The following is a 13,642-nucleotide window of genomic DNA, read 5'->3' as shown; positions in this document are numbered from 1 at the left end:
AATATATCATTAGTTGGTCAAAGTTCAACGTGATTATTTTCAATCAAGGGAAGAACAAAAAACTTGAAGTTTTGATAAACAGTTCCTGAGGGTCCACTTTTATAAAATTATAAACTCAGAAGAAGTCTGTGAAAATTTACATATTAGAATGGAACACATACATCGAAGGTTATCATACAAAGATGTTCACATTTTGTGAGCATGCCCAAACAATAGTACATAATTAGGAATTATTTTTATACAAATATTTATTTTTCAATTTACTACAAAGAAATACCTCTTCAGTATTATCTCCTCCTTCAGACTCGTGTTTTGTACACACTGGTCCAGTCTTCCATGCTTCTGTATCCCCACAGTCACAAAATCCTCCTCCCGTGGAAGTATGCATCTAAAACAATTAAGAACAGAGGACACAGCTGGATGTTCAGAACTATTAATTCATTTAGGAAATAATGCTGAGCCATGGCACAGCATATATCATAGCAATACTACATTACATGAATAACAACTATAGCCAAATTTGTCTGTGTTCTCCTCTTGTAATGGTATGCGAAAATGACTTAGCGGAATGAGGGCATGAGATGCTGCCTAGGAAACAAATAAGAGGGCAGAAGCCTGCAGTTGCTCAATGGTCAGAGAAACTTAGGACAGGCCCACTCTAAGGCTGTTAAAAGTGACAGCTGGAGATTTGTACTTTCAGACTTGCAAGATTGATGTCAATCAATTAAAAAGTAAACTAGACAAGGAACACAATCAAATGAGCCAATTCTACTTTATTGTAAGGTTACATTAACAGAATTTTGCAAGTCTGAAAAGTACAATTTTTTTTACGACAACTGTTAACTGCCAGATTCATTAGAGAGGGTCTTTTCTAAGTTTTGTTCTCTGACTGTTAAGCAACAGGAGGCTCACCTCACTGTTATCTGATCTTTTAAATTAACTAGTTTTTATTGCCCCTAAATGGGGATCCTGGATATTCTGTACAGAAATTTGAAATTTCTTTCTGAGATTATCTATTATTTATGCAGCTGACAATTATAAATTAATCCTCTTGTTTTTTTCATCTAAAGAACTTGAAACAAAGTTTTTAAAATTAAATAGTCAGTTGTTCTATTCTGCCTAGTAATGCTTGGCTATCTGAATTGATGTGGCCATTAAGTATTCTATCACCTATCATAAACTGATTTTCATGTACTGTTATTTACCTTCAATACTTTAAAAAAACATTCAAATTCTCATAAATGCTCATTTATGTTAATAGCACACTACATTAATAAATATCACACCAAAGCATACATTTCCTTACCTTGTAACGATGATTTACATGAATACTGTTCTGAAAGCAATCCATGCAAAGTACACAAGTTGGATCAATTGCACAATCCCTGCAACAAAAATACGAAAGTAGTGCTGTAGAGTAAGTACTTATTTCTCAAAAACCTACCAAATGTCCAGATTCTGGAAATGTTAATTGAACAGAGTGGATGCATTCACACATAAGCCAGAATAGCTTATTATTAGTGATGGGCAAAATGATTTGTGCACAACCATGCTGAGCATAAAATAGGTTCTGGGTGATCGGTGCCTGAACTGAATCATGTATATTTCAGATGTTTTAATCCATAGAACAAGATTGTTTTTTCCTAGGTGTGAACTAAAATGGATTGTTTTCTGAGTACAAGAGTACAAGAAACATAGAAAACTGCCCTGTGTCCCTTCACTGTAGCCAAGAAGGCTCCACACACATTTGTACCACTCAGGTGATCCTGAGGACACAGGTAAACCTCCAAATGGTTTCAACAACTCTCTAAAGGAATGCAAATGACTATCTGTCTGCAAGCAATATAAATCCTTCCACTTCCCATCATCTAGTCAGAGTTGAAGAAGTTTCTTGGATGAGAAGCGAAACATCTTCAAAAAAAAACAAGAAAGTCCAGTTGCCTCCTGAAAAAACGCATCTTTGAGATGCCCATCTCTAGACTCACTCAAATTTATCAATAACTTTTTTTTAAGTGAGGTTTCCAGAACTTGACACAGTATTCCAAATGAGGTCTGACTAAAGTCCTATATAGCAGGATTGGAACCTCCTTTTTCCTGCTGGTGATTCCTCAAGTGATGCATCGCAGAATTTTGTTTGCCATCACAGCTACCAGGCCCCACTGTTTACTAGTTCTGCAGTCATCTACTATAAGTACTCCTAAATCCTTTGTTTCTGTTCTAACACTGTACCCCAATACTGTACCCTGCCAGATTCTTTTTCCCTAAGTGCATTTATGTATTGCATAATACACTGAAGGTGAGAGTAAATGTGAGAACCTAAGGTTGATTGGGGTCCTTAGTGATGTGTCTATAGACACTGGGAGAAACAGCAGCAGTGGCTTGAGGAGGAGGAAAGGAAAGAAAATAAGGATATGGATAAACTGATAGGATATGTTGCAGAAGAATATTAGTGGCTGAAGGGAAAAAGGGAAAGTGCTGGGAATATCAAAGAGCACACTGGCCAGTAGGATATGGTGGGATATCAAAGGTGGACGTGGAAGGGAGGAAGAGAAGGGAAAGCACAGACAATATTGTGGAGTTCTTAGGCTGATGTACAGGCCCATGTCAAAGAAGGGAGAGAAGGGGAACCCTGAATCGGCCTTGTTCTACTCATCTCCTAAAATCACTCTGGGTCTATTTTGTTTCAAACAAAATTCCAAACAACCAAAATGATCCATGTTTTCTTCTGATGAGCTGCAACGGCAACCAATTCAAAATGGCTCAATAGAACTTCCAGAACATGATGTTTGTTTTGGACTGGTAACAAAATTTACTTTCTTACCTAGCACCTCACTACCCACCCACCCCAAACATAAATGCATTTTAGAAAGATGCACAATACCAAAGCTGTAGCGACAATTATATATTATATCACATCCTTCAAAGAAACATTAAAAGGTAGGAGTATTGCTATAAACCTGCAAGAATATGTTGTCTCTCCACCTTTAAATACTTTTCCACACAGCTGCGAGGTACCAATCTGTCTTAGCTTTTCTAGACAGGTATCTGGATCTTCTCCAAATAAATGCCACTCCAAAGGATAAAGGATCATTTTTTGGGCCATTTCCTCCTCTTTCTGTGATAGAGGGTCCATTTCATCACAATATATGCCTGGAACCACTTTTGCCAAATGTTGAAGAAAGGCAGCATGAAAATCAAGCTTCTCATCCCACCACTGCAAAAAACAGAATATAATGTTACTCCCTCAGCATCAGTATTTCACATCTCAAAAATTATGATATATAGCAGTGGTGGCGAACCTATGGCACAGGTGCCAGAGGCGGCACTCGGAGCCCTCTCTGTGGGCACACGTGCCGTTGCCCCAGCCTCGCCTCCCACCTTGACCTCCTCCTCTCCAGCAGCCCCCCTGAAGGAGACTCGCCCCTGAGCATGGCCCACGCGGAGCAGCGCAGCCAAGGACATGGCAGCCAGGCAGCGTAGTCAAGACTCTGCCCTCACACCCCATCGTGCACAGTTGATGCTGCAGGGTGCGGGCAGAGGGTGTGACCGCCATAGCGCTACTGGGCTGCCTGGGGGATCTGCGGTGGGCCCTGCGGTGAGTGGCCCTGCGGGCAGGTGGGGCGGGGGATGGGGGTGGAGCGGGGGCAGGGCCAGTTTTTGGGCACTCGGTCTCTAAAAGGTTCACCATCACTCATATATAGTATGTGTAAACAGGGGAAAATATGTTTTGGAGTTATAAATTTTTGAACAAAGTCCAAAAGAATAGTTACTATGACTACAATGGAAATAAAGGCAATTATATCACAAAAGCTGTAAAAAATAAATCATACATAGTAGTATACTCCGAAGATCTTGAAGGGTATCTACAATACTCTGTAGACTTTATACCAAAAATATTAAGTATAGTAACACCATTCTAAATCACTTCAAACACTAATGCCTGGATCGGGGGTTTTCATTCCTATTTCCTTCCTAAAAAGATAATAATTTTATAGTAGGGAAATGTGTTTGTTCATTGACTGTAAGTATGCCGCTCAAGTGTGATAGATATTCAACTAAAAAAATAAATATAACAATTTACACCGAATGTGGAAATTTTAAGCAATGTTACATTAAAATAATTATTTTTACAACATTGTAGGATAATTTCTTTTATTAATAGTTTTTTATTTAGAAGCAGGCTAAACTGAAACATCTCACTGCTTGCGAGAAATATTTCAAACACTATAAATATTTCTTCTGACATCTTGTTTGTCAAATTTGTATCTTTAACAATAACCCACAAATGTCTGTATTTGGTTTATTAGAATCTTATTTGAATTCTTCCTTCACAATAAAAAATATAGCTGAATAAACAATTTACCAAAATCTAAATGCAGCTTTTTCAACAAAATATGTAAAGGAGAAATAAACTGAAACTCCTTTCTTTGTCCTCTGCAATCCCTCAGGATCATGCCGAGGACTGACAGCACAGCGTCCTAATGTTTTGAAATGGATGGCAAATTAATATAATTTAGACTAAATGTATTAATTAGAGTAAAACAGGGAAAACATACCAAATTTCTCCTCTAAATCTAACTCACATATCAAAGTGGTCTCACCGATTTTATAATTTTCCACCTTCTTGTAAAAAAAGGTCTCCTATCATTTTCATAAAGCAAATGTTCCTGTGCCCCTAACACTGATTTCATTCTCAATAAAGAACAATATTGAATTTCCAATCTTTGCTCTTTTTTTTGCTAAAATGTGTTGAATTTACACTGAATTACGACTGACCAGTTTGGCATAACTCAGTAATTCCTACAATTTTTTCTGGTTAAAAGACTAAAAGAAGACATGACTTGTTTACCAACCCAAGGGTAATAGCTGCTATATTTAAGACTTTCCATATAGAGAAACAAAAATATCTAATGTGTGTCAAAAATGAAGGAAATAATCACAATATGCCATTAAACACATATTTATTAAATAAAGCAATATTTACTGTGAAGCAGAGTTACTTTTTACCTTTTCAATTTAGACATTTATTTGACAGTGCTTTTCATTTCAGACATTTAATTTGATTGTTGTGGAATAACAACATAAAATCCTAGAAGCTAATCATCTGAAACTTGACACAAATATAACTATAGCATTTACAAAGAAAAATAGTATTTTGTCTTTAATATGTTGTGAGTCACCTTCTTAGAAAAAGCTGTTATTCCTGCAAATTTAGCTGAACTTTTAATAGAAAGCTCACATTTGATGAAATAAATATAGTCTGTCACACAGAAAAAATATCAATTGCCATCTAGTATTTTCAAGTTGTAATTAACAGAATACATGGAGGTTTAGGGTTTCAAGTTAAGTTAATAGTTTTAACATTAAGCAGAAGAATTGAGCTCTAAATTAATCTGATCTCCACCTCCACCACCCTCGCTCATTTCACTTGTCAAGATCCAAGACACTTTCTTGCATAACGTTGCAGAAAAAAATGGAATTCTTACCAATAAATTGTTTTGGTAGCATGAATAAGCAATTGGGTTATAGTCCTATGCACTGAACTCAGAAACAATATATTTATGAAATTTGCAATATTAGTCTGGCCACAATATTACTGTATTATATTTATATCATGACAGGCAGGACAGAAAGCAATGGATGAAAACTAATCAAGGAGAGAACCAACCTAGAACTAAGGAGAAATTTTTTGACAGAACAATTAATCAGTGGAATGACTTGCCTCCAGAAGTTGTGGGTGCTCCAACACTGGAGGCTTTTAAGACAATATTGGATCACCATTTGTCTGAAATGGTATAGAGCAGGGGTATCAAAAGTGCTGGCCCGCGGGCCGGACGCATCATCGGGAAACCACGCCCACCCCATTGCTGACAATGGCGAAAAAGCTCCAATACATTGTTTGACGTCACATGACGTCGCGAGTTTGACATGTCTGGTATAGAGTTTCCTGCATGAGCAGGGGATTGGACTAGAAGGCCTCCAAGGTCCCTTCCAACTCTGTTATTCTGTTATGAGTTAATAGAACATAAGAAATTTATTTACAGTGGCAAACAAGGAACCAGGAAAGCCTTGTTTTCATTGACCAAATGCATCACAATAGAAATTTCTGGGTAATTCCCCTGATACAGTAGCTCCTTTTTAAAAAGCTGCAAAAAAGGACTTAGCTAAGAGTTGCTTATTAATTGCCAACTTGCCTTGCCCAATGATAATTCAAACACTTCTCCAGAGATATAAAATTAAAAATTGGGTGATTGATAGACAGAAAAGGAAAACATTTCGCTCACTAAAAAAACACAAGAACACCTTGGTTTAAAAATTATGGAGTTTTTCACTGGTAAAACACCAGTCTCTGGGCCTGAGTGGACAGGCCAAAGAATAACCGTACTTCTAGTTTTGCATTCAAGGTGCCATTGCAGTTCTGAGCTCTCATTATCATCATTGTTTTTCACAGCTCTAAATCTAAATGGAGCATGCTGAGGGATGGGCTGCAAAGCCTGAGTTCTCACAGCACTTTAGTATACGGTCATAGGCACTGAGCCATTTCTTCTCACTCTAAAATTGTAGTAAGGGGCTGCAGCAGTGAAGATGATGGGAGGAACAAAAGGAGAAAACTAGGACCAGCAGTAACAGCTGCCCATCTGTTTTTCTCTCCAGGAGAGGAGCTGTTTCTTGTCAGTCTAAGCAAGGTTTTGTAATGCCTGGTGAGACTGGCAAGCTGCTATCCTCCTTTCAACAGTTGCTTTACCTGTGTGGAGGAAATGTAAGCCACATAAAATGATCTGGAAGGCCACAGGCACCTCAGAAGTTTGGGACCTCTGACATATCTTCTAATACTTCTACACAGTACTTTTTGCAATCATTCTACTTTCACTCTAAATTCTTTTACTTTTTTCCAAAAGCCACTCTTAGCTCTGCAAAAAAATGGTCTGTTCCACATGCATATCCTCTTATTATCTTTCTATCTCAACCTTTACTTTATTTATTAAATTTACATACTGCCCATCTCGCTATTTGGGCTGACTAGGCAGCCCCGTGCTTTCTAGCTTAGGAGCCATGGGGATGCAGTGGTTAGAATGTAGTATTGCAGGCTAATTCAGCTCACTGTTGGGGGTTCAATCCTCACCGGCTCAAGATTGACTCAGCCTTCTAACCTTCCGAGGCCGGTAAAATGAGGACCCAGCTTGTTGGGGGCAATATGCTGACTCTGCAAACTGCTTAGTGCTTTACAGCACTATGAAGCAGTACATAAGTCTAAGTCAGACATGTCAAACACAAGGCCCGGGGGCCAGATGCGGCCCGTGAAGTGGTTTCATGTGGCCCGCGAAGCCATCCTGGAAACAGTGAGGGAACAGCCCCTGCTGCCTTGGCCCTGGCCCAGGCCAGCCGGGAGCCAATGTACAATTTTGTGGTAGCCATCTATGCTGAAACGCATTCAGTCTTAGCTCCACAAGGCCGCCTGGAAACAGCGAGGAACCAGCCCCTGCCGCGTCGGCCCCACCCCCTGGGTGCATGCTGGGGAGGTGTCACCCTTTGTGAGGAATGAAGAAATGCACCATCGCCTAGAAGTGGCCAGCAAATGGCCCTCACCTACTTCATATATCCGGCTTGATGGGCTCTGGGGGAGGGGGTTTCGGCAAGCAGCAGGGTGCTCTCCTCACAGCGCCGAGAGGCTGAGCCGGGCGGTGCAAATCCAGAAAGAAACGCGAGGCTGCCCAGCTCCCACCTTGCCCGGTTTCAACAGGCAGCGGGGCACTCTCCTCACAGCGCCAAGAGTTGAGCCGGGTGGTGCAAATCTGATGAGAAGTGCAATGCTGCCTAGCCCCCAGCCTGCCCAGTTTCAGCAGGCAGCAAGGTGCACCGCCTGGCTCAATCTCTCAATGCTGTGAGGAGAGCGCCCCACTGCCTGCTGAAACCGGGCAGGCTGGGGGCTGGGCGGCATTGCGCAGGTAACGTTGATTCTCACGCTGCTCATGGCATCCCCTTCCCCAGAGCCCACCAAGCAAGATATGTGAAGTAGGTGAGGGCCATGTGCTGGCCACTTCCAGACGATGGTGCATTTCTTCATTCCTCACAAAGGATGACACCTCCCCAGCTGCGTTTCTTGCCTGTTTTTCTCCCTCCCTCATGTCAAATATTTTCCCACCACTCTGTACTTAGGAAGGAAGGAAAGAAGGAGAGGGACAGTCTGAGGGAAGTCCTGCCTTAGTCCTGCCCTGCTGCCCTTTCACCATCCCCTTGCCCCCTCCTCCTGGCCTATCCTGGGGGTCTCCCATCCTATTGCTAAGGAAGCTTTGGATACAACGCCGGGTCTCCTCCCATGGAGAGGGAATGGGCCTCCCTCTGACTTTGCCCTCGCACTCATCATGAGAAACCTGAGTAAGCAGAGCAAGCACAGCAGCAGCAGCCTTGAGGAGGAGGTAAGTGCAGCTGGGCACCCCCTTGGGGAAGTGGGGCTGGGCTTGGTGCGGCGGGTGCTCGAGGGCCAGGCTAGGCATTTGACCTCTGCTGCCCAGGCCTCCAGGCAGCCCGTGCCACCACCCAGCCCCCCCACATGGCCTGAGAGGAACAGTGAGGCTCCTCCAGTGGCCCATGCCTTGGCACTTGCCCTAGTCCCACCCCCTTCTGCCAGAGACACTCAGATCTGTCCCACTCCTGCCCAGGCCCCCCCAGGCACCCTTGACGCGGATGTAGAGCTGGCCACGCCCACCCAGTAGGCCACACACACTCCATCCACGGCCACCAAGTAGGCCGCACCCACCCTGGCCATACCCACCCGGCCCCCCCGAGGGCAACCGCAATGCTGATGTGGCCCTCAATGAAATTGAATTTGATACCCCTGATGTAGAGCTGGCCACGCCCACCCAGTAAGCCACACACACTCCATCCACGCCCACCCAGTAGGCCGCACCCACCCTGGCCACACACATCCCGAGGGCAATCGCAATGCTGATGCGGCCCTCAATGAAATTGAGTTTGCACCCCTGGTTTAAGTGCTAATGCTATTATACTCATTCCTATGCCATGTATACATATAAATAAATAGATATTTAAACCACATATTCAAAACAAACATCTCTTCTAAGCAGATACTCACTAGTCAGCATTCTTATTTATTCTTTGGCCTCTATTGATACAATGGCCATCTCTTTCTCTCTCATCTTTTACCTTCCCATCCATTCTTTATCACCTAGAAGAATTTTTTCCCCACTACATCATATTTATTTTTCTGCAAACCCATTATCATTATTCACTGGCTGACATACAACGATCACCAAATATAGATTCCTACTTTAATACGCATCCATAACAATTACTTAACACCAGTTTATATTTCCAACATATATTTTAGCCCTTTCTTCCATAATTAAACTTCATTTCCCTGCACATATTTCTCAATTCTACAAGATCAGACCACTTCCATTCACATGTATTATATGCTTCCCCTTTTTCTTAATTTCAGACAACTTTTTTCTTTTTAATTTCATTAGTTCATCTTGTTTACTATTACTCCTTTCACATTCCAAATTTTCAATTTGTCATATCTTCAGCAGATGGGCCATAGATATTGACTTCCATCAGTCACTGTGACTTTGGTCATTCAAGGATTTTGTACACATCTTTGAGGTGGATTGGGCTGAGAGAGAATGACTCAAGTCTAAAGTCCCAAAGTTACCCAGCCAGCTTTCATGCCTAAAGCAGGATTAAATCTCAGTCTCTTAATTTTTAGGCCAGCACCTTAACCACTACACCAAACTGGTTCTCATCACATATAGCATAGATAAATATAGCATAGATACTGAAACTTGCATATGTTTGTTTAAAAAAATATGTGAGAAATCTCATTTAAACAAAATTCAAGCTTTTAAACATTGTAATTTACTATTCCCTTCAGATATGGATTGCAGATGCAAGAGACATTAATGTTCTTGTCTCTTTTCTTGTGTGTTTCCTCATATTATCTGTCTACTCACTTTTCCTCTTCCAGTTACACAGCTTTGACATGGTTAATTATTAAATGGCCAACAAGCAGACACATATCATTCCTTGTTATTCTAGAGTTCATTTCAAAACATCACCTAAACAGTAATTACTTCTCAAGTTCTCTATAATTTACACAAAACCCCTCAAAATTCTCAGGCTGCACCATTAGGCTACTAGTATCTTTGGGCTGAAAATGGAAACCCATGACACAGCATTCGCTATTTCACTGCAGCTGAAGTTTAGCTATTTTTCCAAAGTGAAAGAAATTTTTTGAAATGCAATTTGTTTTGATTACAGAAAGTGAAACCATTTTTGAGCCTGGAAATCCTGTTTACTTAACACCCGTTGTTAAAAATTGTTGATTTACTCAAAAGACTGATCCATTTTAAGTATTTTCTCTGATGTTTCCATCTTTGCTTTTACTTACTTACAGTTAATATTTTCAAACTACTGCATGCCTATTATATTGTCCCTGTCATTTATTTTACCATTCCAGTCCTTATTTTTATTTATAAATCTATGTTCACAAGTTCCTCTAAACAAAAGAAATATAAAATTGGTAAATAACATTATTTTTAACAAATATTTCCCTAAAGTTTGATTAATGTCACTGAAACTCACATAAGGGTCATTTACGATTAAGAACACTACCATACATATATATAAATACCAAGAGGAATGCATCGAGACTAACATTCTGGTGTTTAAACATTATGGCTAAGACAACAATCCACTCCAGCAGAAAATAAATTTGTCTTTTAGCTTCATCAAATCTCCTCTTCCCTACTTTAGGATAATAATCTTCAGGCTGTATCAAACCATTCCATTCTGGTTTATTATACAGTATAAACATATTACTTAATGGACAGAGCTAATAAATAAGCACTGCCCATTAAGCAATTAAAAATTGGTTTCTTTTTTTAAAAAAAACTATTACATTTTAAAGTAACGAGATAAAAACTAACACCTAATAAATGAAATAGAAAAGAGAAAAAGTTAAGAATGAAGAGAACATAGCCCAGATGCCAAAATACTTCTGGAAATGTTTGTTGCATGTTTATCGAGGTAGACTATTTATAGTGCATAAGTGGATCTGTCTGAACCCAACTTCGGTAATTTTAACACTCCTGTAGTTCAAAATCCTAACTCTTTGCCTGTCAACTAAGTGGGCTTTGCCCTGCATGTATGTACGGCACTGTGTAGTGCGCAACTGTGCAGTCCCATTTGACACAAACCCAGAGATTAATCTTTTTGGTAGACCGCAGGCAACAGAAGCGGGAATTAAGGGAAAAACACCTTCCTAGCAAGACATAATAAGCAGCCCCTGCTGTGTGAACAAGCCGGGCTAATAAAAGCATCGGAGCCCGGGCATTTCTGGTTTAGGGTCCTTTTATCGAGCACAGCTGCTTGGATCCTTTGGGAAGGCACGTCGCCGCGGCCGTCGGCCAAACGCAAGGGATGAACCCTGGGGCGGGAGCGGAATCTCACCCCAGCCAGTTCCGAGGGCTTCACGGGGGCAGCGCCGCCCGTTCCAGCCATCCTTCCCGCGCCGTCGCCTTCGTCCGCCATCTTTGGAGAAGCGGGGCTCGGCTAGGCTTGAGTCCTACCACAGGCCAACCGGAAATCAGCTGCGTGGGGAAGGCGTGTGGACGACTAGGGCTCGGGAAGACCTGACCCGATGCCCGACGCCAAACCCCAAGCGAAGAGGGTCCTCTGCAACATCGCGCATGCTCAGATTTCTGGCGCATGCTCAAGAGAGCCCTTGCTGAGCCGAACGTCGCTTGCTAACCGGAAAACCTCGGCGGTCGCTTCTGAAACAAATATGGGACAAAGCGAGTACGCGGCGGGGAAAGCCCCTCCACCGACCTATGTAGAAACTGCCGCTGAATTTAAGATACGGATGTATATAATTATACGTTATTTTTTCCAGAATAGCAATATTGTAAGTTGGAACCCCAAAGCTTCCACTTTTCTTGCACGAGTTCAATCCAATGAGAAGTAGGCACCATTAAATGCATTTTAATTCTAACGAGCTGCGATTTGTAATATGTTTTTTAGCACCTCAGAACAGTTGTATTTTGAGTATTTGTATTAGCATACCAGGTGAATATAATCAGATTCGGTTTAATTTCTTGGGTAGATACTATGTTTGTGGATTAATTCTACTATAGTGGCAGAGAACTTATATATTTTCTGTCTGTGAAAAGAAGTGATATTTGATTTTGAAATTTGCTGCACAGAATAAATATGTTTGCAAGATGAAACTGAATTTCCAACACTTCCTTTAGCCAGCATTGGCCTTTTGAACCTCCACATTCCTATTCTGCCCCACATCTAGTATCTGCAGGATCTTTAGATGTGAAGTTCTTGCTTGTAGACTGAATATTTGCTAATTAAACTTTTATACTAGTAAAAGTCTTCCATTGATTTGCAATTAATGTAGAGACTGGAATTAACCCATGCTAGCACTTGGATTCAAAGCCAGTTTGTGCAAACCCAAATAGCGCTTTCAGGTTTGGACAACATGTGACCCAGGAGAGAGCTAGATAGGCTCTTACAGAAGGAAGCCCATACATTAATGCATCTGCCATAGACCCAGTGACTGAATTGTTTAGCACTACTTCAGCAACATCCACTGGCTTGCTGGGTGATTAATTAGGCTGTTTTTCAACTCACCATCCACAGCCAGATGCTACTTGGGCAGAATCTAATACTCTTGAGTGAGGCTTTTGAACGTCTGCTAGAATAAATGAAAAGGGTTCTCTACAGCTTGAGTTCTGCCATCTGACTTGTGGCTTAGACCTATGTTATTCCTGTTCCATTGAGCAATCAATTAGGATCAGTGAAGTTGTCACAGTTTCTCTGAGGAAAGGAGTAATGCCATTTGCTTTAAATGAGATGGTACTGCACCTGCTCTTGAAAAAGCTCTTTTGGGATCCTGGAGATTTTGATAACGTCTCCCCTTTCTTCAACCTTCCTTGTATGAGGATGGTTGCTGAGAAAATGGTACTGACTCAGTCCTAGAAGAAATAAATCCTACAGATTAATATCCAATCATGGGGCAATAATATGATCGATCATCCTAGTAGATTAACTTTGTTGGGACATAGATGGGGGAAGTGTGCCCATCTTGGTGGCTAAGGTACCTTACTGAACTTTCTGCAATAACTGGGAACTGCAGAAAGTGTACAGATAGTCCTTGACTTACAACCATTCGTTTAGTGACTGATGTTACAACAGCACTGAAAAAATGGACTTATGATCATTTTTCACACTTATCATTGCAGCATCATGTGATCACATGATCAAAATTTGGACACTTGGGAATTGGTTCATATTTATGGCACTTGCAGTGTCCTGGGGTCATGTGATCACCATTTGCAGCCTTCTGACACAGTCAAGGGGAAAGCCAGATTCATTTTACAACTTTGACACGTAACAACTGCAGTGATTCACTTAACAACTGTGGCAAGAAAAGGTTGTAAAATGAGGCAAAACTCACTTAACAACTGTTGCACTCAGCAATAGAAATTTTGGGCTCAGTTGTGGTCATAAGTCAAGGACTACCTGTATTACAGTTGGTCTCTTTCCTATTTGGATTTTTAATGTAGTTATGGGGAAACAGTACTTTAAACCTTCCAGTGCTCAGTATCTCAGGCTT

General features: G+C 41.1%; 1 protein-coding gene across 1 annotated transcript in view; it reads right to left on the bottom strand.

Annotated features, from left to right (window-relative positions):
* The window catches only part of UBR1 (ubiquitin protein ligase E3 component n-recognin 1), a 71,118-nt gene extending 59,429 nt beyond the window's left edge, over nt 1-11,689 (bottom strand). Inside the window, exons 1-4 of the mRNA XM_015823694.1 lie at nt 11,470-11,689; nt 2,958-3,214; nt 1,307-1,385; nt 278-388 (exon numbers count right to left, since the gene is read on the bottom strand). Of these exons, the coding sequence (XP_015679180.1) occupies nt 278-388; nt 1,307-1,385; nt 2,958-3,214; nt 11,470-11,550 (528 nt within the window). The 5' untranslated portion in view covers nt 11,551-11,689. The remainder of the gene's footprint in view (nt 1-277; nt 389-1,306; nt 1,386-2,957; nt 3,215-11,469) is intronic.
* Nucleotides 11,690-13,642: the final 1,953 nt, after the last annotated feature.

The sequence above is a fragment of the Protobothrops mucrosquamatus genome, unplaced genomic scaffold (assembly GCF_001527695.2).
Source record: "Protobothrops mucrosquamatus isolate PMUCROS unplaced genomic scaffold, P.Mucros_1.0 scaffold1954, whole genome shotgun sequence".
Lineage (NCBI taxonomy): Eukaryota > Metazoa > Chordata > Lepidosauria > Squamata > Viperidae > Protobothrops > Protobothrops mucrosquamatus.
Note: the sequence above shows the minus strand (reverse complement) of the source record. Positions and strands in the feature narration are given on the sequence as shown.